This window comes from Macrotis lagotis, chromosome 8 (assembly GCF_037893015.1).
Source record: "Macrotis lagotis isolate mMagLag1 chromosome 8, bilby.v1.9.chrom.fasta, whole genome shotgun sequence".
NCBI classification, from domain to species: Eukaryota; Metazoa; Chordata; class Mammalia; order Peramelemorphia; family Peramelidae; genus Macrotis; species Macrotis lagotis.
Window position 1 is genome coordinate 48,842,422 of NC_133665.1, and position 26,892 is coordinate 48,869,313.

Below are 26,892 nucleotides of genomic sequence, written 5' to 3' on the forward strand. Positions count from 1 at the left end.
AGCATCTCTGAGATACCACCTCACACCTCTCAGACTGGCCAATATGACCAGAAAGGACAATGATCAGTGGTGGAAGGGATGTGGGAAATCTGGGACACTAATTCATTGTTAATGAAGCTATGAACTCATCCAACCTTTCTGGAGAGCAATTTGGGATTATGCCCAAAGGGCAACAAAAATGTGCATACCCTTTGACCCAGCAATACCACTACTGGGTCTATACCCTGAAAAGATGATTAAAAAAAGGGTAAAAACATCACTTGTACAAAAATATTTACAGCAGCCCTGTTTGTGGAGGCAAAAAAATGGAAATTAAGTAAATGTCCTTCAATTGGGGAATGGCTTAATAAACTATGGTATATGTATGTCATGGAACACTATTGTTCTATTAGAACCCAGGAGGGATGGGAATTCATGGAAGCCTAGAAGGATTTGCATGAACTGATGCTGAGTGAGATGAGCAGAACCAGAAAAACATTTTACACCCTAACGGCAACATGGGAGTGATAGTCCACCTTGATGGACTTGCTCATCCCTTCAGTGCAACAATCAGGGACAATGGAGACAATGGAACAATTGCTACCTGCTGTATCAGGTAAAAAAAAATTATTTAAGGCAATGGGGTTAAAGAATGATTTGCCCTGAACTGATGTTGAGTAAAATGAGCAGAACCAGAAGAACATCACTACCACCATCTGTATCCAGAGGCAGAATTATTGATTTTGAACAAAGACTATTACCATCAAATTAGGGGTAAAACCCATTATATTATTATGTAATTTTACTATCCCATACTTTATTTTTCTTCCTTAAGGATATGATTTCACTGTCATCACAGTCAACTGAGATCAATGTATAACATGGAACCAATATAAAGACTAACAGAATGCCTTCTGTGGGGGGGTGGGAGAAGGGAAGCAAGAATGGGGGGAAATTGTAAAACTCAAAATAAATAAAATCTTTCTTAAAAAAAAATAAAGGGGGCGGCTATGTGGCATAGTGGATAAAGCACCGGCCCTGGAGTCAGGAGTACCTGGGTTCAAATCCAGTCTCAGACACTTAATAATTACCTATCTGTGTGGCCTTGGGCAAGCCACTTAACCCCGTTTGCCTTGCAAAAATCTAAAAACAATAAATAAATAAAGATTGGGGCGTCTAGATGGTGCAGTGGATAGAGCACCAGCCCTGGAGTCAAGAGTACCTGAGTTCAAATCCAGCCTCAGACACACCTAGCTGTGTGGCCTTGGGCAAGCCACTTAACCCCGATTGCCTTGCAAAAACCTAATAAAAAATTAAAAAAAAATAAAGATAAAAAAATATTTTAAATTAAAAAAACTCCCCTATTTCATTGAATGCCCATATTTTCCCCTGAAAGAGGATGTTCAGTTCTGTTGGGTAGTTGATTCTCAGTTGTAATCCAAGCTTATTTGCCTCCAGTCCTTAATGTAGACACTGCTAAATCCTGTTGACTAGAGTCACAATATTTGAGTTGTTTCTTTCTGGTTGCTTGTAATATTTTCTCTTTGACTTGGGGGTTCTGGAATTTGGCTATAATATTCCTGGATTTTTTTTTGGTGGGGGGAGGATCTCTTTCAGGTGATTGGTGGATTTCCTCAATTTCTATTTTACACTCTGCTTCTAGGATATAAGGGCAATTTTCCTGGAGAATTTCTTTAAAAATGAAATCTAAGTTCTTTTCCTGGTCATTATTTCAGTTAGGCCAGTAATATTTAAATTATCTCTCCTGGATCTGTTTTTCTAGTCTGTTGTTTTTCCAATAAGATATTTCTCTTTCTTCTAGTTTTTCATTGTATTGGTTTTGTTTATTGTTTTTGATTTCTCACAATGTCATTAGCTTCCCTTAACTCCATTCTACATTTGAATGAGTTATTTTCTTCAGAGAGCTTTTTTTTATCAACTTTTCCATCTAACCAATTCTGCTTTTAAGGTATTCTTCTCTTCATTGACCTTTTGGACTACTTTTTCCATTTGACCTAAACTGGTTTTTAAAATGTTAATTTCTTCAGTATGTTTTTTTGTATCTCCTTCACCAAGCTGCTGATTCAGTTTTCATGATTTTCTTACATCACACTCATTTCTCTTCCCAGTTTTTCCCCTCTTCTCCCTTTCTTGATTTTCAAAATCTTTTTTGAGCTCTTCCATAGCCTGAGACCAATTCCTATTTTGCTTTGAGGTTTTGGATACAGAAGCTTTGACTTTGTCATCTTCTGAGTGTATATTTTGAAACTTCATGGTACCAAAGTAATCATCAGATTCTTTTTCTTCTGTTGTTTGCACATTTCTCCAGTGCAAATTAGGGTCATAATTTTAAGGTTTTTGAAATATTTTGGAGAGAGCTCCTAGGAAAGCCTGTTCTCATGCTGCCATTTTGGCTCTGCCCCAAGTGCTAATACTTCAGTGAGAATTTGTGGACTTGAACATATAAAACCTTCAGTGTTCCACCTTCAAATTGACACCAATTTCTTTAGGGAGCTTCAAGATCACCTTACTCTATCCCAGATATAGACAGACTCTATTACTCCACCTTCCAGTTTTAAATCCATTCAAAGTCTATAAAGGTACTTTCCTCAGAATGATTAGGAAGGTAACTTGAGACCTACTATATGGATAGGTGGTCCTGTTAGTCCAGATGGAATAGGCTTGTAAGGAATTAATAATGGTGATCCGTGATCATTACTTTCAGTAACTGATGGGACCTTCTCTCCTGGCTTCATCTCTTTTTCCCAATGCTAGGCAATTTTCTTATTAATTTTGAAACTTGAAGACTCTACTATGTCTTTCTGACTTTCTACCATCCAAATAACTCTTTGCTCAAATCCAGAGTTGAAAACCTCTCCACAATGAGATAATGTGTATCACATAAATTGGGTATGGGACGGTTTATCTGTAACTCGAACTGTAATGGCTGCAGTGGACACAGATCTCTGACACAGATTGCATTGGATCTACCCATTTCTTTTCTGTTATCTTTTTAGTGGTTTCCTTATCTGGGCTTTGAAGGTCTGAGTCAGGTGGATTGATAATTTATTTGGGAATCAAGGTAGTAACACTGGCTATAAATGACCTTGCCTTTAATTATTCCTGTCAAATAATTGCATTATGTTTAATTTCTACCACCCCCTCCCATATCATATCATATTAGACTTCAAAGTCTCTGTTCCTTGGCAGGACCTGGAGTCAGGAGGACCTGAGTTCAAATCCAGCCTCAGATACTTAATAATTACCTAGCTATGTGAACTTGGGCAAGTCATTTTAACCCCATTGCCTTGCTAAGAAAAAAAAAGTTCAAAGTCTCTGTTCCTTTTTTCATTTACCTTTACAAGGAGCACAGTTTTTTTTCACTATTCCATCTTTCTCTAGACTTCTGCTGCTGAATTTTCATATACAATATGATTCTCTGATTTTGCTTCTATCAATCACACTATAGAGGATGTTCCTTATCCAGTCAAGATTGAGACCTTCTTCCGAAAGGCACTAAGATCCTATATCTCTTCAAGTATTCTAGTGACAGCAGGAGTTGTGATGGGAAGGCTCAGGGTGTTTGCTTCAGTCTGACTTCATCTGTTTTCTCAGGTCCTTCTCTCTATTAGTGTCTATAATAAAAAATCCAATCTGGCCTTAAATTGAAGAAGGTTTTCATCTTTATACTGAACAGTGAAATAGATAAATATATAAGCTTCCTGTGAGTTTTTAACCACAACCATATTAGAATCTTTAGGTTTTGCAGACATACTTGCTACATGATTCCGGGGCATATGGTCATTAGGACCTGCACAAAACTGGGAGCTTTTTCCTTTTCTGATTTTCCATGATAATTTTCTTTTCTGACTCTTTTGCTTGCCAGTGCTGTAGTAAATCTGATGCTTGGTAAATCTAATTCTTCAGTTATTGTCCTACTGAAGACATTGTTCCTGTCTCAAAAAGATTCCTAATTTAAATATGATATATGTCTCTTATATGAGGTCTGGCATTAACCTTATTTACAGAAGAAAGTTTTTCTGAAAATTATGCATTTAGAAATTTCTTTTTTCCATAAAAACTTAAACTTTTTAAAGCAATTCCATATCCTCAGAAAGTGACTTGCAGATTAATTCTTAGGTTCTATTTCCTGCCATTAGGAATTCTCTATAGTAGGAATTTGTGAATGATCAGATGGATCTAGTAATTTACCAGTGGTAATGACTCACTTCCTGAGTTATTTCCCCTTATGAGCTTTTACCTTATCTTGCTCAGGCCCAAAACTCTATGCCACTTCCCTACTGTCAAACCATCTCATCCCTACATAGTTCCAATCCCATCCCAACGCCAGCACAAAGATATTTAAAATTAAGCAACTGAGACATAAAAATTGAAGTAAATAACAAAATTCTTCTTGACTAGCATCAAGAAAATCTGAACTAGGGACAGCTAGATGGTGCAGTGGATAGAACGCGCGTGCTGAAGTCAAGAGGACCTGAGTTTGAATGTGGCCTCAGATGTTTAATAATTACCTCACTGTCTGACCTTGGTCAAGCCACTTAACCCCATTGCCTTGCAAAAAAAGAAAATCTGAACTAGGAATCAGCTCAATTTAACCTTTTCACTAAAATCCCAGTGTTACAAGAGACGATTAAAAGAAAGTTTCAAAAACATTAGAATAAAACAATAAAAGCATTCATTCCAATAATAGCAGAGAAAACAAGGGGGAAAGAAAAGAAAAAACCTTTTAAAAATTACTTCCCCAGATCAAATTTCTTACATATAAGGAAGCATTTGTGTTGTGGGTTCTTCTTTGTAGAGTTTTATTTCCCTTGTAACACATTTACATATGTATACCCAATGAGTAGCATTAATTACCCCTTTAAATTTTTAAAAAAATTTATTTATTTAAGGCTATGGGGTTAAGTGACTTGCCCAAGGTCACACAGCTAGGTAATCATTAAGTGTCTGAGGCCAAATTTGGACTCAGGTCTTCCTGACTCCAAGGCCGGTGCTCTATCCATTGTGCTACCTAGCTGCTCCTATAATTACCCCTTTGAGAAACTTATGCTTGCCTAGTGGTATGATATAAGTATACCTCCCTTGCTTTTGGGATTTCCAAATGGGATCTTCATTTTCCCTGGTACCTAAGTTGTGCTAAAAAAGAATTCCATCTTGGGGCGGCTAGGTGGCGTAGTGGATAAAGCACCGGCCTTGGAGTCAGGAGTACCTGGGTTCAAATCCGGTCTCAGACACTTAATGATTACCTAGCTGTGTGGCCTTGGGTAAGCCACTTAACCCTGTTTGCCTTGCAAAAACCTAAAAAAAAAAAAAAAAAAAAAAAAAGAATTCCATCTCACTTCTCTCTATAGGAATGTAAACCTCTTCTTAGATCTTTACCCACTACTACTGTTCTTAATCACAACAGAGAAAGATTTAATAGCTCCCCTAATATTTCTTTTATATAAATAGAAAGGAACCAAATCATAAGTAATAACAATAATGGCAAGCAACTGAGTTTGTAAGGTTGTAATTCATTTGTAAGGAAACAGATTCCTGCGACAGGGTTTAAATCACCTTCTTCCCCTGGGTGAGCACCTCCTTCTCACATGATAAAGAAAGACCTGAAAGAAATTATCTACCAGTTTAATAGAAATCCTTGGTCCTGCCCAGGAACAGAGACTTTGAAGTCTAATGATATGATTTGGAAGGGGGTGGTAGAAATTAAACATAGTACAGTTATTTGACAGGTATTAATTAAAGGCAAGGTCATTTATAGCAAGTATTACTACCCCGATTCCCAAATAAATTATCAATCCACCTGACTTAGACCTTCAAAGCCCAGATAAGGAAACCACTAAAAAGATAACAGAAAAAAAAATGGGTAGCTCCAATGCAATCTGGGTCAGAAGTCTGGGGGAAGGGGATGAGGAAAGCTCCTTCTGGTTGCTCTGCATCCTCAGAAGCACAACCCAGTACTTCTCCATTAAAGAGGGAAGAGTTGCTCTCTAGCTTCTGATTCCCGTTGCCTGCAGTGGGCACTTGCAAGATTGCTGAGGGAGGGGGAGACAGAGCAACCTTCACCTGATGCAAACAACTTCCCTCTTAGAACATCTCATTCCTTCTTCATGATTCAGTTCAAACCCTTTCTGTAGGCTCCCTTTCCCAGGCCTCCCCCCTACCACACCCCTAGTACCTTCCCTCTCCTCTATGTAAATATTATCTGTATATTAGTCTCCGTCACTAGACTATTAATTCCTTAAAAACCAATGATAGGGTCTTGCTTTTCTTTCTGTCCCCAGCACTTAGAACAATGAATGTCACACAGCAAATGCTTAATAAATACTTTTGATGGACTGACTAATTAATTGTGCTGATTATTTTCCTAATGTTCATTTTTTAAAGAATAAATTTTATTAACATGTTTTGATTTTTTTATATCATCAAAACTTCTCCAGTGTCTCTCCTCTCCTAGAGATCCATTCCATATAATGGGTAATATTTTGGAGGGAGGGGAAGAAAGAAAAAAGAAAGGAAGGAAGAAACTCAGCAAAATTCAACAATACAGTGAAAAATTTGAAAATATATGCAATACATCATACTTAGTGAAAATCAATAAAGTACAAGGATTGTTTTCCTATTTTCTTTGTAGCCATTCATATTCATTGCAATTTTGCAACATTAAATTATGGATTTTTTTCCATTTACAGGCTTGTAGTTATTGATTATATCCTTTTCTTGGTTCTGCTTATTTCCTTCTTCATCAGTTCATATAGATCTTTACCTGCTTCTCTGTATCTATCATACTAATTTATATAATTATATTCCATTATATTCCATTCCATTCATATATCATAGTATGTTAAGCCATTCCCAATCAGCACTTATATATTTAGTTTCCAATTCTTCACTCTTACTAAAAGTGCTGCTAAAGGAATATGGGGACTTTCTTAGTAGTAGCTCTTTGAGGCATAAACCTAGTAGTGGAATCTTTGGGTCAAAGGATATGAATATTTTGGTTACATTATTTGCATAATTAAAATTACTTTTCAAAATAGTGAGTTTCACCAACAGTATTAATATGCTTGTCTTTCCACAACCTAATCTAATCTTGATTAGATTACACAGCCACAATCTAATATTATTTCCATCTTTTATTATCTTTACCAATTTGCAGAGTGTGAGATGAAATTTCAGAGTTATTATTTGCATTTCTCTTACTAGTTGTGATTTGGAGCATTCTTTTATATGATTGTTAATAGTTTGCAATTCTCCTTTGAGATCTGTTTGTTCATATATTTTGGCTACTATACCAAAAGTCATTGGTATAGCTTTAAAACTATAAATTAACTTTGGTATCATTTTTATATTGATAAAGCCCAGTCATGCTCTAAATTTTCCTGCAGCTAGATAAGTTATTCTCTAATACTTTGGAGAGCAATTTGTAATGGAATCTATAAAATTATTTTGTATGTTTTAGTAGTTTGATCATCATACATGTATTTTATAGTTATTTGAAATAGTTTCCATTTTCTTATTCCCTCTTGGACTTTATAAGATAAATAGTTTTATCTCTTCTTTACTTATATTTATGGTTTTAATTTCTTTCTCTTTTCTTATTGCTGTTTCTAGCATTGAAATAACTGCATCAGGGGCAGCTAAGTGGCATAGTGGATAAAGCACTGGCCCTGAGGTCAGGAGTACCTGGGTTCAAATCTGGTCTCAGACACTTAATAATTACCTAGCTGTGTGGCCTTGGGCAAGTCACTTAACCCCATTTGCCTTGCAAAAAACTAAAAAAAAGAACTGCATCAAATGATAGTATGAAGAGTAGGCATCTTGTTTTTACTCCTGTATTTAATGGGGAAATTTCTGCTGTATACCCATTGGCTATGATGCCTGCCTTTTGGTTTAGTTCATTATGTTTTATAATTTAAAAAAGATTGTTTCATGTATATACTTTTAAGGCTGTCATGTGAGGTTTTCTTTGTTAGGAAGAAATGAATGGCAATGCTTTGTCACACTTTTTTCTGCATCTGCAGGAGATAATTATGTGGTTTTGGATGTTTCTGCTTTTAATATATATGTTCAATCATTCTTCTTTATCTGTTATAAATCCAATTTGACTGTTATGGGAAAATTTTTTTATATATTGCTTCAGTTTTTTACTAAAAAATCTTTGTAACTATTTATTAGTAATTCTGGGAAGACTACATTGTTAATAATCACACAACAGACTTAAGTATAAAGTAAAGGTATAGTGAATATAAGATCTCAGAGTGAGTATTGTTTGTTACCTGTAAAAAGATATTTGATTCTATAGAGTAAAACCTCACCTCTCCCAAATACAATTATCAAAATCATGATTCCTTAAATGATAAAACAACCAAAATATCTTTTTGATGACCCTCTGCTTACTTACATATATGTATGTATGTATGCAGTATATGAAATAAAAAAGATATGTGTTCTCTGTGTTTTCTACCATGGGAAGATATTCCATTAAATATCCAAATTGAAAGGGGATCTCTATAAATGGTGACATCCTCCAGTTACTCTTATTATAGATGACATCATGCTGATAGCATTGAGGCCTAGGACACTGTACAACATCCTAAGTAAAATATCTATAATTATGAAAAAAGAATCTGGCTTAACTCTTCAACCAAAGAAACCAAGTAGATAAAGAATGCCTTTGTTCACTTGAATAGACAACCCATAAAACTTGTCTATTAGTCCTTATATCTTGTATAGACATTATGTTTGTACAGTGAACATTTTACCCCTTCTATCACCTCATCTCTTTGTATAAATGACTTTTATGTTCCATGCCCCTTTCTAACATACTTTAATTCAGCTTATCCTTTTCTCTACTAAGGATCCCTTTCTAGGATGATCTAGAATCTGATGTTTCCCTGCCTCTGGCTCCCATAAATGAATTATCTTTGTTCTTAGAATGAGATTTATTTTTCCTTCTATTGCCCAGTCCAGGGAAATGAATCCCCATTTTTCCTCCTACCTACCTCTTTTTGGGGAGAACATTGTCTTTGAAACCTCATTTAAACATCAATTTATGAGGTAAGAATTATAGTTGAGTATAAATAGCAGTTGATCTGGTATGGTAGAAGGAACCCCAGATCTAGAATCAAAGAATTGAAGTTAAATGCATTGTCTACCAGGCACCACTTGCAGGCCCTGGAGCAAGCTACTCAGTCCATCTAAGATCTTATTTCCCCCCCCACAATAAAAAAGGAGGGATTGGGCTCTCTTTCAAATCAAAATCTTATTAATTTCTTCAAATTCCCAACTCCTCTCCTGCTGCAGAACATTTCCTATTCCTCCTTCATAGGCTTCATCCTACAAATAGTCTTTTTTTATTTCAATGTGATAAACATTTAATAAGACTTTCTATGTGCTAAATGTTGGTATACAAATAAGAAAAAGGATAGTCCCTGCCAGCGAGAAAATGTTTGCCTTCATTCTGGAAGACCACAGTGTCAGGGAAGTGATGCCAGGATTAGTACATAAATTGGATTTGAGTGAGGGGGTACTATACTAAGTCACTAGTCTCACTTTCTCCTCCAGAACCATCTGGGTCCAGTTCCCAGATATGAATCAGGACTACTGGAGAGGGCCTTGGATGTGAGATAGGTAAAGAAGAGATAAAACTATATCCCTTATAAAGTCCAAGAGGGAATAAGAAAATGGAAACTATTTCAAATAACTATAAAGTAACTTAAGTAACTTGCCCAAGGTCACACAGCTAGTAAGTGTCAGAGGCTGGATTCAAACTCCCAACCTCCTGATTCTAAAACCAGTGCTCTATCCTCTGCACCATCTAGCTGCCCCCAAATTGCTAACAGAAGATGATTTTTGATCCATTGACCTCTGGGTTATGGCTCAGCATGCTTCCACTGTGCCACTCTGTTGTTTGTAAGAACTTTGTCTAATGAATGAAGATAACCCACAAAAGGAAGCTAGAAAGGAGGGAAGAAGCCACCAGGGGGTGGCCAGTGAGAACACATGTTACTTCATGAAGTCTAAACCAAAAAGAGCTGTCGATGGAAACTTCTAAAAGTTCAGAACCCTCTATAAAGGAAGATTTGGAAAAGAGTGTTGTGGAGAGAGGCAACTGAGGAAGTTAAGAAACTGTTAAGTATCAAAAACTGAGTCATTCAGCGTGGTGATGAGATTTTAGGTCATGAGCTGATACTCCCTGGAGTTGAAACCAAGCAGTTGGAAACCAAGCAGATGGAAAACAAAGTTACCAGTGACCCTCAGAGAAAGAGCAATTGCTAAAAGACAAAAAGTTTGTCTTCTCTTCCTATTTCTCTCTCCTAATTTTTATTGTATGAACAATTTCACTTTTGATGCCCTATTTCAAGAAATATTCAGTTCTTCTTTCTCCTTTCTTTCTCTATTCCTTTACTAGCACACTTAAAAAATCTCCCTTAAAGGGTTTCATCAGAATGGTTAACTAAGAGAGATTTGTTTAGTCTTAGCAGGGGAAGGATACTCAGAGGAAAGGATACAGCTCTGATGTAGGTGAGTGTAACTTGTTTGTATTGGTGTTGGTACTGTTGTTGATGTGTGAGCCAAAAGCCTGAGGCAGGAGCCAGGTGAGAATTGTTCTGGCTTCTATACTAAGAACACAAGAAAGCTCCATTACTAGTTCAAGCCTTTAGCAGTCTGAGCCAATTACATCTCAAGGACTGTTTTAGTACTTTTCAAGGAAAAATAAATCTATCTTGTATGGAGCAAATTATTCTATGTGAGGATTGTGAAAATTTAATTTTGGAAAAAGAGATACACTATAAAGATTGTGTGACACATGTATATCAGATGCAAGAAGTGAGGGGTATCATAACTGTGTGTATGGGATCAGGAAGACCCGAGTTCAAATGATGTGTCAGACACTTATTAGCTGTGTAACACTGAACAAGTCCCTAAGAAAAATGATTGTGAGATAACCAATTATGTCTCATTCTGTACTGGATCAAGTCAACATCTGAAGAATATTGTTGATAATGAGTTTGGATTAACTTTCTCCTCACTCTTGTTCTGACTTCAACTGGAGAAGCCCATTTTGTACTTAGGCTTGGATGAGGAATAGATCTTTTGTCTAGTTCGTCAAGTACTGGGGGTGTTCTGGAATTAAAAGTGACATAATAAAGTCCTATTTCCCAGGTCCTCATTAAATTGGGCCCAGCTTCTCATTATAATATTCATTCTTCTCATTAATTGTTAATCAGAGTTTATTGCCACCTATCAGAAACAAGCATTCTTCCAAGGGCATATAAGCATCAAGAAGCCATCAGGAACAATCTTTGGCATTTGAAAGTACCACTGACCCTTTTTATTAATTATCTGCTAGCAATAATTAATAATTAAACAAATGAGTTACACTATAAGAAAATCAGAACAGCAAAATGTAGGCATTATTCATTCCTAAACAAGCAAGAGGAGGAAATTAAATGTTCTTCATATATTCCATCTGACCTTGAATGTAGATTTGTTCAGTTTCTCAAGTAGTTCCCCAGCCCCTCCATACCTGCAAAATTTCTTCTGGAACTTCTTTTCACCTCCACTAAACCTCCATTTGAAAAATGCTACATTAATTTCTTTGTCAACAGAATAATTGAGGAATGAAAAACCAATTTTGAAGCTAACTGAATATTAATTTGTGAAATATATATAAATAAATTTATAAATGCCTCTAGAACTAGCCCAAAGTATTGGTTGACTTCATTACTTAATTTTACACTCATAAAATTTTTTTGCTTATAGTATAGTCTCATCTATGTATATATCAATGAAAATTAATATAAAATTTATATTTCACAAAACATTTAAAATTTTACCAACTACAGATCTTTATTCTAACAGCCAGGATGGTCAGTCAAGCAGTTATACCAGCATGCTTTGAAAAAGATTTCATAATTGGAAATCAAGTAAATGTCCCTCAGTTTGGGGAATGGCTTAGCAAACTGTGGTATATGTATGTCATGGAACACTATTGTTCTATTAGAAACCAGGAGGGATGGGAATTCAGAGAAGCCTGGAGGAATTTGCATGAACTGATACTGAGTGAGATGAGCAGAACCAGAAAAACACTGTACATCCTAACAGCAACATGGGGGTGATGTTAAACCTTGACGGACTCACTCATTCCATCAGTGCAACAGTCAGGGACAATTTGGGGCTCTCTGCAATGGAGGATACCATCTGTATCCAGAGAAAGAACTGTGGAGTTTGAACAAAGACCAAAGACTATTACCTTTAATTTAGGAAAAAAAATTGATATGTTATTGTCTGATCTTGCTATCTCTTATATTTTATGTTTCTTCCTTAAGGATATGATTTCTCTCTCATCACATTCAATTTGGATGAATGTATACAATGGAAACAATGTAAAGACTGACAAATTGCCTTCTGTAGGGGGTGGGGGGAGGGACGTAAGATTGGGGGAAAATTTTAAAACTCTAAATAAAATCTTTATAATAAAAAAGAAAAAAAGATTTCATAAAAGTATAAAATGAAAATTGCTTCTGATAATTTCAGTTAGAATCAATCTAAGATAAAAAAATATTTTACTTGAATTTTTCACAGGTAGGAACTGTTAGAATATATAATTAAGGTTACCTCCTATACACCAGTGAAAATCAGAGTTGGACTTTGGCAAGACAATTGTAGGAGGCTTGCAATGAATTTCCTTATTCCAGTTTTCCTTCTTTATAAAATTTTCAACATAGCTGCCAAAATAATTATCCTAAGGCAAAAAAAGTCTTACCATGTCAACTTATTCTCAAAAAACTTTCAGTGACTCCCTACTGCTGCTAGGTTAAAATTCAAACCTCTCAGCTTTGTTTTTAAGATTTTTCATAATTTAGATCCAGCCTCTCTTTTCAGACCTACATTACATTTTTCATTCTCTTTCAGATACTAAGTATTTTAACCAAACTCTAAAACTAGTTGTTTTTATACTTGGCATTCAATCTCTTCCTTCCATATATATGCAAATTGTCCCCCATGTCTTGTTAGCTATGCTTCCTATATCCCTATCAGACAAGGTAACATGTAAATTGCATTACAAACCTTAAAGTGTTATATGAAAGCAAGTAGTGGTAGTGCTGATGGCGAATCTGTCTTCAAGACTCAGTTCAGGGACTGTTGCCTATAGGTCATTGAGAGTGGTTTTTGAGTCTTAGCTCTTTTACTTACTATTTTTATAATTTTGGGAAACTCATTTAACTTCTGAACCTCTTCTTTCTTATATGTAAAATGAGGGTGTAGGACTAATTGACCTTTGGTCCCTTTCAGCTCTAAATCTGTGATCATGTTTCTGAACCTATACTCACCCTTCTCATCATTAGCGGTCTCTACAGCTCATATTAGTCAGTCAACAAATGTTTATTAAGTGGTTACTGTGCACCAAACATCATACTATGTCCTAGAAATTCAAAGGAAGAGAAAAATATACTCACAGGGAGTTCACATTGTAATGGGAAAGACAAAATACAAATAATTATGTGCAGGTAAGATATAAATAGTATAAATGGGAAGAGTATTTATTTGTGTACATATTACATCCCACAAGTGAATTTAAGCTTCCCTAAGGAAGGGGATTGTTGTGTTTTTCCCTATTCATCCCCAGATCTAGCACATAGGAAGCATTTTTCTTTTTTTTTAGTTTTTTTTTTTGTAAGGCAAACGGGGTTAAGTGGCTTGCCCAAGGCCACACAGCTAAGTAATTATTAAGTGTCTGAGACCAGATTTGAACCCAGGTACTCCTGACTCCAGGGCCGGTGCTTTATCCACTACGCCACCTAGCCGCCCCTATAGGAAGCATTTCATATGTTAATTGTCAAATTGAAGTAATCAGTTATAAAAATTTAATCTCAAATTGTTCTTAGGTCTTTTCATTCCCAGAATAAACCTGAATTGAATCTTTAGTTGAAGATTGTGTTAAGGGCAGTTAAGATTAGAATTATAGAGCAAGTACTAATGTGCATTGGAAGAGAGAATCTCCTCATTGGCACTTCCCTAAATTAAATCTGGTAAAAAAAAAATGGAATTCAATAGCTATTTTAAGTAATGATCCTCTCTAAATGCCTATTAACTGTTGTGTTTCTATACTTGGAAATTTTGATTAAACTTAAAACATATTTCTGATTATCTGTTTTCCATTCTTCTCTTTGCTTTCTAGTTCCAGGAAGAATCCATGCAACACTTCAATGCCAAATTTTAGCAAAAAACCAGCAGACCTAATTGGCCAGGAGGTGACACTCGTTTGCTTTCTGCTGCTTTTATTGGTCTGGTTCCTGAATCGAGAATTTGAAGTCAGCTATAGACTTCACTATCATGGGAATGTAGAGGCTGATCTTCACCGCACCAAAATTCAGAGTATGAGAGATCAAGCTGACTGGCTGCTGAGAAACATTATTCCTTATCATGTGGCAGAGCAGCTGAAGGTTTCCCAGAGCTACTCTAAAAACCATGATAGTGGAGGAGTAATTTTTGCCAGCATTGTCAACTTCAGTGAATTTTATGAAGAGAACTATGAAGGAGGCAAGGAGTGCTACCGAGTCCTAAATGAATTGATTGGGGACTTTGATGAATTGTTGAGCAAACCAGATTATAACAACATTGAAAAGATTAAGACCATTGGGGCCACATATATGGCAGCCTCGGGTCTTAACACCTCCCAGTGTCAAGACAGCAACCATCCACATGAACATTTACGAACCCTTTTTGAATTTGCCAAAGAAATGATGCAAGTTGTGGATGACTTCAACAACAACATGCTCTGGTTTAATTTTAAACTTAGAATTGGCTTTAACCATGGACCCCTCACTGCAGGGGTTATTGGCACCACAAAGTTACTGTATGATATTTGGGGAGATACAGTGAATATTGCCAGCAGGATGGATACTACTGGAGTTGAGTGCCGCATACAGGTGAGTGAAGAGAGCTACCATATCTTGAACAAGATGGGATATGAATTTGACTACAGGGGTACAGTAAATGTAAAAGGAAAAGGTCAAATGAAAACTTACCTTTATCCAAAATGCATGGACAGTGGGATTGTGCCACATCACCAATTATCAATATCACCAGACATTCGAGTTCAAGTAGATGGCAGCATTGGACGGTCTCCAACAGATGAGATTGCCAACTTGGTGCCTTCTGTTCACAATTCTGACAAGACACCTTATGGTTCTGATAGTAATACACAAGCTAAGGATGTTCACCTATCTTCTAAGAAACCTCGGAAAGATCCAGCAAAAGCAGAAGAAAGGTGTAGATTTGGCAAAGCTATAGAAAAAAGTGACTGTGAAGAAATGGGGATTGAAGAAGCCAATGAGCTAACCAAGCTAAATATTTCAAAGAGTGTATGATGCAGCCACAAAGAGCTAGCTGCATGAGGTGCTCTCTCTATAGAAACACAATAATATTTACAATTTGGCTGTATTTCTTTTCAAGAGACACATTTCCAGTGCCTAGGTGTTATGTTATCATTTAAACCCTGACTTCTGTGTGGATCATAGATGTTCAGGGTTCATTTTCATCCATCTCTCTCCCCTCACTTCCCTTCCTTGAAAAGCTTCCCACCTCTTTCTGTAATTATCTTTCAGCAGTGTGGAGGATAATAAGTGCCTTCAGGTATATTCCATGGCCTTGAAGTCTAGGTACAGAGGCCATTGGTGAAATCATGGCTTTGGGTATCAATTGCATTTTAAAACAAAAGCTGTGGTTAAGATATCATTTTTATTGTTGTTTCTCACAAGACACTTTTTTTGGCTAATACAACTCTTTGAGATCTGTTTATTTCTTTGTGTGTGTATATATATATATATATATATATATATATATATATAATATATATATATATATCTAATAGTGTTTTACAATCATCTGACCTTTCTATGTAAACACACTTGCATATATGAAATTGATATAAAAGTGCCAATAATGTACTGAGAAGGGATGTTAAAGGAAAGGGAATAATGAGTATTGAGCTGGGAAATGTATTGATTCCACAGTGGCTTTTCCTTTAGATAAAGTCAGTAATGTAATTGTGGTGGTTCCATCCTCTTGCAGATGCTTTGAAAACACATATTTGCCATTGTGTATATTGGAAGTGCCACTTTCCTTATACTCTGTGGTTTTCAGACTTCATCTCTTTTGGGGCAACTTTCAAAGTGCAAATAAGTAACAGAGTATCTTGAGTCTGGACCATCAAGTATCAAAGAAGCCATTTTCACTTTAGTGGATCCTTAATCCTAAGGGATTTTCAAGTTCAAAGTTAATGTCTTTGAAGTATGTGTGTCTAAGAGAAGAACTTAAAATAAATGTCTTAGGGTTGCATTTATTTATTTATTTATTTTCAATAAGTGTGATTAGGTTGGAAATGGGTTTGGGGATAGGGATATTGATAGAGGAGAATTAGATTTTGTTTTCAAAGACTATAATATAACAATAATCAGATGTCCGTTAGTATTTCAGCCACTTAGCTACCAACCACTGTGAGGATGTTGAGCAGTATTTACATAAAAGCAGGTGTGGATTCCAAGTCATCGCATGTTGAATCTGAAAACCCCAGCTTCCAATTTTGTATGGAATGCTATTCCTGCCCAGTGCCCTCAGGCCTTGTGTTGTGGTACATTGTTGCACTCTGACATTCTGCAAGCTTTGTGCTTGCCCTCTTTGCTCATTGTAGGTATTGAGATCAAAATGCTTTCTCTGTTCCATTTCAGGATGTACATAAAAAGCTATCATCATGGGCTCAGAAGCTCAAGAATTGGTCACCAATATTAGTATTCCCATTGTTTAGACAAATTTGAATCATTTCTTCTTTTCTTTATTTTTTCAGACTTGGAGGATATGGGAGAGGAGGGGACACACAAAATGAGTTCCCTTAACCTGGGTCTCACCTGTTTTAGATTGAAATTGTTCTTACACTATTCTATAAGATGAAATAATTTGTATAAAATTGAGTTGATCAGCCAAAGAAAATATGAGAAATCTCTAGTAATTATTTTATTCCACCTTGAATTCAAACTTTCTTAAGAACTGAACCCAGGGGGTGACTTGGTGGCACAGTGAATAGAGCACTGGCCCTGGAGTCAGTAGTGCCTGAGTTCAAATCCGGACTCAAATAATTACCTAGCTATGTGGCCTTGGGCAAGCCACTTAACCCCATTTGCCTTGCAAAAAACTTAAAAAAAAACTGAACCCAGATTATAGATTCTCTAATGGCTATTAATACTTCGGAGGCAATACCAAAATATAGCCCATAAAATAATGAGAAAGCTACTTATATATTTAAGATTCCATTTTTGATTAACCATCATGTCACTTCATTCAAATACTCTTATAACCGCCCCTACCAAATTCTTGGTTCTCATAATGTTGTTCTCCACTGAGTGAAATGTTGATTATGATCATCTAACTCACAGCTCAGGTTTAATCATAAAGAATACAAAAATGGGTACCCACAAGTACAGTTTTATATCCATAATGTTTATTTTGTAGGGCAATAACATCATTAACAATAACAGAAATATTTTCCTTCAGGTTTTACCTGTCAATTTGTTGGTCTTCCACTATTGAAGGAAGTGTAATTGTTCAAAATACCTCTTGCCTGTAAAGAATGTATTCTTCCAAAAAATGCAGATTTTATTTTTATTTCTTAAGAAATAATAATAATAATAAACTATAATTTATTGATGAATTGCTGATCTGCTTTGGTAGGGGGAGCTTCCACAATCCCTACATGAATGGAATCAGAGGTCCAGACCAATAATAATAATAATAATAATAATAACTCAGATTTAAATAAGATTTTCCTCACACTCACCCTGTGGAGTAGATAGTATTAATATCATTATCCCTGTTTTACAGGTGAGGAAATTAAGGATCAGGGAAATTAAATGAGACCTATGGTTATTACATAGAATTTAAGGTAGGATCCAAACTGAGGTCACCCAACTCCTAATTCAGCACCCTCTCCATTACATAATACCATCTCTTTTGTGAGTTTCTCCTTTGTTGTGGAAATAAGAGCTTTTGTGAAGGTATTTTTCTTGAGGATGTTTTTCTTCTCTCAGTATTACAGAGGATGGATATTTTAATCTCCAATCACTAGACTCTAAAGTCTCTGCAGCAACGAGTAGCTAAATGATTGGTTAGTTTAAATTCTACCCATTGTAACTGCTTGAACCATCATGATATATTCTATTAAGGTTGTATTCGCTGCTCTATTTTCAAATGGGTTTCCTTTTTTCAAAAAGAAACCACATATAATAGAGTGTTAAATTGAGAGTAAGGAGAGAACTAGGTCTGCATCAATCTTCTGGTATTAGCTGTGTGACCATAAGTAAGTCACATGAATTCTATGAGTTTCTTTCGGTTTACTCATCTGTAAAAAGAGGATAAATGATACCAATCGTACCTATTTAATGGAACTGTGATGAAAATCAAATGAGACAATATGTTTAAAAGCATTTTTGCAAAACTAAAATACTATATAAATGTTAGCTAGTATTATTTTTACAAAATTTTTTTTATTATCATTCATAAAATGAAACTAATGACCTGCAAACAGAAAGGAAGTGTTACTTGGGTACCCGGTGGTCTGAAAGGAAGGTTTACCTTAAAGTTTATAATGACATCTTCCAAAAAAGTTTCCTGAGCCTATTTAAATAGCCAGTCTGGGCAGCTTTTCCATATCTCTAAGTCACTGTTGTCTTACACAGAACCTGCAACCATAGCTTTACTTACCTCATTATGTCACCACAGAATCTGTATAGTATAATAGCCATGAGTACAATCCTAATGGCATTGAGCAAATGGTTCATATAGGTGAGCATGCTTCTAAACTTTGATCTAAAATGCTAGTAGCTATTCTTTCATTGCATTGTTCTTTGGTGTGGTTCTTATTTGGTCTTATGAGTCTAGTATTAGAAGCAATAGCTTTTGAATGTGTGCCAGAAGTTATTTAGAATTGCATTTGATACCAAATTCTTCTTTGTTCCAAGTCAGATAATATGTAGAATCAAAATCAGAGGGGATATCAAAAATTACTAATCCAACTGTCTTCTTTTATAAAAAAAAAAAAAGGTACCTGAGGCACAAAAGAGATGAAGTGACTTGCCAAAATTCACATAGCTAGTAAGTGGCAGAGTGGGCCCGTAAAGCCAGGCCTCTTGATTCCTAGTCAAAGTATTCTTTCTACCATGCTAAGCTGACTCTTCTAAGTATTTTAATAAGCTTTCCATAGTTTTTCATAGAATATGTACAGCATTTTTTCCTCTTTAAAAACTTGATGCTTTTCTTTTGCAATTATACTTAGTTATAAAAAAAATCTCTGAATAAATCAAATATTTTCAAAGATTAAACACAAAGCACCTGTGGGTGACATGAAAAACCAAAAGCCCAGTGTGTTTTACATGTTACAGAGGTTGGCTATGATAATTGCATTTTCTTAAAATTACTTCCTTGTACATTATAGAGTTTTAAGGTAAGAATGTCAAAGAAACATCAAATGTTTCCAAAATTACTCTATGCCTTGAACCTGCATTGCAGTCAATAGAAGCAAATACTGTTTTGTCTTTTACTTTTACGTATGTATTTTTTGAATTTATTCTTATCATCTCCAAATTCATCCACTAAAGAAACATACATTCAAATACACTTAAATCTAAATATTACAAACCTTGGCATGTTGAAGTGGATGGTGTTGTGGTAGGCATTAAGACAATATTATTGTGTTTTCTGCTCTCTATGACTGAAATAACATGCTAATGTTTTCCCTCAATACTTAAAAGGTATTTTGTGAAGAAAAAAAAAAGATTCTTGTGTCAGAAAGTGTTTTCTTTTTGTTTCGCTTTTAATAGGCATTGGTTGGCATTGTCCTGGGAATGTTTTATTTGTAAATGTATATTTTAAAAAACTTTAATGATCATGACACATAAGAAAATAATACCTGTGACATTTAACTCCTATTTGTAACCGTTCCCCCTACCTAAACAGCAACTAACTTTTGGTCCACTTTTAACTAATGTTGTAAAGTTTACAAGGAGTTCACAGCAATCAAATAGGTCAAACAAATGTTATTGTCTTCATTTTACAGTTTAGGCAACTGAGACTCAAGAGAGGTTCAATAAGTTACCCACAATCACACAAGTAGTAAGGAGCAGAGTCAGGATTTGAAGCCATGTAGCCAGCAGGGTGATTTCATTCACATCTAATCAGACTATAGAAAAACTTAGAGCCAAATATTGCCAGGCATAGTATAATGCCCTCTTCTGAATTCCTTTCTCTGATCAGCCAGCAAACATTTACTGAAATCCTAGTGTGTGCAGAGAGCTTTTAGGTGCTTGTTGAGAGAACTAACAAGTAGGAAAAAAATAGGATCATAGACCCACAGGGCCTCAATAATTTGCTTGGAGAGAGAAGGCATCCAACTGATCATCCTTTGAATACTTAGTATCTATGATATATTGATAATAACAGAAATGACATCTTCCATTAGGTCTCCCTAAAAACCTTTTCAGTTAGGCCTTGTAAAGATTTATTGAAGAGGATGGTAATATGTTTTCTCTCTTGCTCAAATTCTGGTTTACAGCTTTCAAAAAAGAATCCAAGAACTTCAAAAATCTCAAAGAAGATCTAGAGAGGCAGCCTCTGAATTGGGATAGGCCTCATTCATTAGTCCTTCCTTGTTCACCTTCAAATATTTTTCCTTCTATATGATGTTTTTCCCTATTGGAAAAAAAAAACTATTCTTGTACCCTGGACCTACATAGTGCCTTATTCATAGTAGGCACTTAATAAATCTTTGTTTAATTGATTTGATCCCATTTGGAACATAGTGCCAAAGGACCAGGAAAAGCAAATTGACTAGAGGAAAAAGTAATTAAGAAACACACACATACATATCCTTGTTAAAATTTAAATTCCCCAAAATGTCTATATCAGTAGAAATATCCTTGTGTAAAATTATTTGCTTCCAATATATTAAAAAAATTATTGCTGACTTTGAATGCCTTTGAAGGAATAGTAAATATAGTCTATCCCAAACCATAATTTTGGGGAAATTATTGCTGCTTATCTATAGTATAAACTAAATGTGAATCATGACACGGAGTAGGAATAATTTTTTTCTTCTGATTAAAATTAAACTTTTATACTTTTTACTCAAAGTCATCTAAATACTTACAGAGTTACCCAACCAATTTAGAGCTTGCAGTTTAAACATTAAACTCACAGTAAGAAGTTAATCAAAGTTTTTCCCGGTAGGTGAAAGATGGAGTCAAATGACACGGTTATTCTTTTTATTCAGGATACTAAATTTAGGAGGCCTCAATTTATTAAACAAATTACAGAACAGAAAGAAACCATGCTTTAAATTAATTTCCTTTTAAAGGGTCCTGTGGTCTGCTGATGAAAATGTAGAGTTTTCTGCTAAGTGAAAATTTCTACATGATTTTTTTGACAGTGGCCTAATATCTACCATATCATCTAATAGTGGCATTGAAGTCTTTTCAAAGACCTGTAGTTAGTTTTGCAGGATTTATTGTAAGGCAATAACAATAGATAAAATATATTAAATGCAACCAAAATTGAGTTGATGTCCAAGGTAATAAAGAGCACATTTCACAGTTTTATACATAAGCCATAACTTTATTTAAATCTGAATCTTTCTTAAAAAGGTGCAATGTGAACTAGATGGATTTTTTTCACTATGAGACTCTTTCAGGAAAAATGTTCCTTCTAGCAAAGGGCTTCTCTCTCTCTCCCCTCTCTGAAATATTGTAGCTAAATTACAGAGGTCTCAACTTTTATCTACAGAAGGCATATTTCATGTTAAGTTTTTCATCAATATTTGAATACCAACAATATAATTTTAACATTCCCATCAGCAGTTTGAGTTCACAAATCCTGATATGTCATTAGTTTGATTTGAGAATCTGTGATTATTATTTTTAAAAAATATTTCTCATGTAGACTTCAAAGATAACCAAAACTATATATGGTGAATGCAATTCCCATAGAAATTATTCAACAACATTTTTTTCAACCTGTGTCCCAGATTGATGTCCCAATCACATGATTGATAAAGAAAAATTTGTCATAAAGGCAAAGCAAAAAATGGAATGGATATGACATGTTTACCTAACTCTAAAAAAGAAAAAAGGAGAGTATGAAAAGATGAATTGAGAGAGTAATATTCAAGGCAAAGGAAGTAAAGTAGTGGAATATTATCTGAAAGCACAGAGGAATTGTATTGAGGGCAAAACTAAACTGTGCCAGCCAATGCCATGCCTTCAACCCAACTCATCATCTGGCACCAGATCATTGCTAGTCTTGCAGCCAAACCTCTCAAATTTGACTCTTGACTCTTGACTCACAAGACATACCCAATACAAACCCTATGTGTTTGATAATTGTGTTCTATTCCTATAGACTCTACTGTGATCAACACAACAAAATTTCACACACACACACACACAACTGAGGAAATATTCATACTGACAGTGACATATATTGCTGACTTAGGTTTCAGTAAGATATTTAGCAAAGTCTTCCAATATATTCTCATAGACAAGATGAAAACATGATCTGGATAATGGTACAATCAGTTGGATTCAGAACTAGTTGAATGACTGGAACCAAAGAATGTTAATTATAGGATTGTCAACCAATTTCCATGTTCTCTTGTAGGGTGTCCCAGGACTTTCTCCTGGGTCTGGTTTTATTCAACTTTTTAAACAATGATTTATGTGAAATGATAAATGAAATGATTATCCAGTTTATGGATATACAAAGCTGGAAGGAGTAACTAACATTACATGATTGGTTCAGGATCCGAGGAGGTCTCAGTAGCCTAGAATAATGGCTCTAATTTAATGAGATAATATTTAATGGAGTAAGTGTTAAGTTCTGTACTTAAATTCAAGATCTCAACTGCCTAAATTCAAAATGTGGGAGATGTAGCTGAACAATAGGTTATGTGTAAATGATATTTGGATTTTAGTAAACTTCAAGCCTAAGTTCAGCAATGTAGCATAATTGAGGGGGGGGTATTAAATCTAATGTGACAAAAGGCTATGTTAATTAAGTATCATATCCAGAACTAAATGATGATGACTCCATTCTCCATTCTGGTTATATAGAATATTGTGCTTGGGTCTGCATATCAGATAGATAAGAAGAGGACTGCCAGGGTTGTGAGGGGAACTCAAAAATTATGTCCTGGAGAAGAACTGAAGGGCATACAGTGAAGACATGATCTCTATCTTCAAATATGTGAATGATTTTCATATAGAAACAGAAGTAGTCTTGTTCTGCTTGGCACTTGAGGAGCAGAGCTGGGAGGATGTATAGAAGCTGCAGACAGATAAATTTTGGCTTACTTCCTAACAGAGCCATCCAGAAATAGAAAGAGCTACCTCAGGAGAAGGTATTACATATCACTGGAGGTCTTTAAGCAAAAGCTAGATGACCACTTATTAGAGAATTTATAGTGATTTACTATTAGGAATGAGTAGAACTAGAAAAACTGGGATATTTTGTAGCTCTGGGATTCTATGCCTCTATATGAGACAGAATGTTCTTTTGACACAAGAAACTTTTTATATCCTATAAACAGACAATTCATAAAAATAGACCTGTGCATAGGATACTAGTCATATTTGTAGAGTACTTTTTCCCAAGGAGCTAAAAATACTTTCTTTCCTCTGATATGTCTGTGAAGTAGTTAAGGAACATATATTCACTTAATTAAAAGTTAGAAAACAGGTCAGAAATTAAATGACTTAGTCAGAATTGCCCACTGAATCACCACCTCAACCTCTTCCCACTATACCAGGCTGCTTATATTTATAGCAAGAAAACAACTATTTGCCAAAAAAAAACTATCCATCTAATTTCTGGGCCTCCATTCTTTCCTGAGCAATAAGCTGAGAATCCAATTCTGGTGGTAGATTAAGAGACATGACACATTTAAAGTTGTGAAAATAAAAATTAGTTCGGCAAATGAGGTAAAATACAAATTCCCACTTGAGGGTTCTATCTCTGATTTTACACTTTTTTTGAAAGACTGATTATTTGAACAACAAATTCAAGATCTCAACTGCCTAAATTCAAAATGTGGCAGATGTAACTGAACAAAAGGTTATGTGTAAATGATATTGGGATTTTAGTGAACCAAGCCAACATTCAGCAATGTAGCATAATTGGGGGGGCGGTTAAATCTAATGTGACAAAAGGCTATGTTAATTATCATATCCAGAACTAAGTAATGATGACTCCATTTTCCATTCTGGTTATAGAGAATATTATGTTTGGGTCTGCATATCAGATAGATAAGATGAGGACTGCTAGGGTTGTGAGGGGAACTCAAAAATCATGTCCCATGTCCCATTAGAGTTACTTTCTTTCTTTTAGCATTTTTAGGAGGCTCTTTGTTTCCTAATGGAAATTTTCTAGAATTATCAAAATGTGGCTGACCTTTAATATCTAATATAGTGGTAACATGTTAACAACAAAAAAAAAACAAGGCAAGGTCTCAAAAATGAGAACATGTTTGTGTCTTAAGGGGCACAAAGTATTAAATATAGATAATTTCTCAGATCTTTAATTTCTTTTCCCTGTATAGAAAATAATGCTTTACAGTGTTTTTCAGTTTCTATTTGTAAAACATATTTTAAAGTCTTTTTTTATTATCATGGCAGGCTCAAGCCAAATTGTAGGAAATTAGCTGTTCAGGTTCAGGTTATATTATCTTGGAAATTTATAAGAACTCATGACACTTTTCCTTAGTATTAAACTAGAGGCTTCTTTCCATATATACATGCCCTACTTTGCCAATATCCACAGCAATACTCCCATAGCATCAATGCAAACTTACTATGTATTATAAGGGCCCTAATAGTGCCAATTTGTACATTCAGAGACCTGCACTATTTCATTTATGAAAAGTGACCTCCTCCTTATACTTCTAAATGAAGTTTAGAAAAGCAATCCTACAAACACTAATCAAGGGTAGCCAATCCCCTGCAGTCTTTTGTGTTTGCTCAGTGAGCACCTTGATTTGCTGCACTTTGCCCAACCTAAATCCAAATCCTCACATCATTTTCAAACTTCTGGTCCTCTGTTTAGGGAGAGAAGTTTAAACAAAGACAAGGTTGGAAAGCCCCTAACCCTAAAGTTCTCCATAAACTCCCTTAGGTGCTTAGTAGAAGTCTGATTAGCGGAAACAACTCCTGGGAGTCACTTGGGCACAGAAGCAAGCTCCTCTACCTATGTCTACCTTGCTTCAATTAGCTACAAACCAGAATAGATTTTCTGGTTTTGCTTCTGACCCAACAATACCTCCCAAGAAGCTGCCCTGGGGCTCAGAAGGTGTGAGTTTAGGAAGTCCAACCCCTTAAAAAAAGCCCACTAGTCAAAAAAAAATCCAGAGTTTTCAATTAAGCCCCAGATGAGGAGGAGCTGTTTCACTGCTGCTTTTTTGACAAGTGCAAAAGCTTGTCAAAACTCTACATTTCCAATCATATAAAGCCATCTTACTGTGTATGAAGAGCAGGGCCTCTTGTTATATCCTCTTAGAATAGTCAACTGAAGCAGTAATAAGAAATACATAAATAAGTAATAAGTTAAAAACCAGAGCCTTAACTACTTTATGCTTTTAAGCCCTAATATTCCCTAAATATATTAATAATTTGTTAATATTCAAACTCTGATTTCTTCATGGTTATATGCTTCTGGGGTATGAGGCTGAAGGGCAATTAAAACAACAGTTTATCAATTCAGATATTGTTAATACTCATACCAAAGGTAACTTTGTGATTCTTGTTGTGTGTTCCATATGACATGCAGTTATCACATGTAGAAGATGAGATACATCATTAAAGCATCATTTCACGGAGATCTGGCAGGAGAGATTGGAATGACTTGAGATTTATACTGTTTTATGTTACTTTAAAGTTATGCACTCAGATAGTCTTATGTGGGAATGAGTGTTGTGCTTGTTCAAATATTTGTTTGATTAGCAGTTGGCTTGTATGTTGTGTACTGAAACTGATATCATATATGCCAGGGACTTTAGCCATGAAGACAATTAGTGCTGGTCGTGAAATGGTGAAAAAAAGAGCAAAAAAAAAGTCATCTGGATTATGAACAACCTTTCAATTCCAAAAGCAAAGCTAGTTTTCTTCTTTAAAAGAAAAATCCCATTTTCTAGAAATTGTGGGTAATGGTCTTTTCTCATTCCCAGCAAATCCTTTTATCACTCTCACCCTCTCATCCCCTTAACTGAAGGTTAGAAAACACTGCTGATGGGAAATGTTGAAGCTTCACTTCACCTTGGGGAAGAGGCTATTTAGGAGCCTAATTGTAAAAAAAGACAAACAAAAATATTTATGCTTTGTCAACAACCAAAGCTAAGAAGTTGTATCTGTGAAATATTAAGCTATATCTGTATATAGAATAAACACACCATGATCTTTGACTCATTACTACAGACCTTGTAACCAATTGTATACTATAATGTTTTACTGTATTGGAGAAAATTTCACACTATAGCTATAGAAAAGCTGGGAAAATAATTTAAAATACAGTGTAATTAACATGAAATTTGTTGTTGTTGTTTTCATTTGGCATAACTTCAAATGAAAATTGTGATAAATGCAAATGATTTACTTCCCCAAAAACATTGACTTATAAAACTCAGATTAGATCCTATTTTAACATAAGGCAGATGCATAGGTACATAGCCCTTGTTATCAGTAATAATATCCTAACTTCATAGATGGAAATGGAAGAACCTTTAAGTGTATTAAATATGACCTTGCTTAAAATTACAATCTGATAGAGAAGGTTGGGGGGAGTTTAGGAGGAGGGGCC

The 26,892-nt window shown here is 35.3% G+C and overlaps 1 protein-coding gene across 2 annotated transcripts in view; it reads left to right on the forward strand.

Moving 5' to 3' along the window:
• The window catches only part of ADCY9 (adenylate cyclase 9), a 248,917-nt gene extending 222,295 nt beyond the window's left edge, over nt 1-26,622 (forward strand). For both annotated transcript variants that reach the window (XM_074196856.1, XM_074196857.1), the window contains exon 10: nt 14,186-26,622. In XM_074196856.1, coding sequence (XP_074052957.1) covers nt 14,186-15,377 — 1,192 coding nt within the window. In that variant the 3' untranslated portion in view covers nt 15,378-26,622. The remainder of the gene's footprint in view (nt 1-14,185) is intronic.
• Nucleotides 26,623-26,892: the final 270 nt, after the last annotated feature.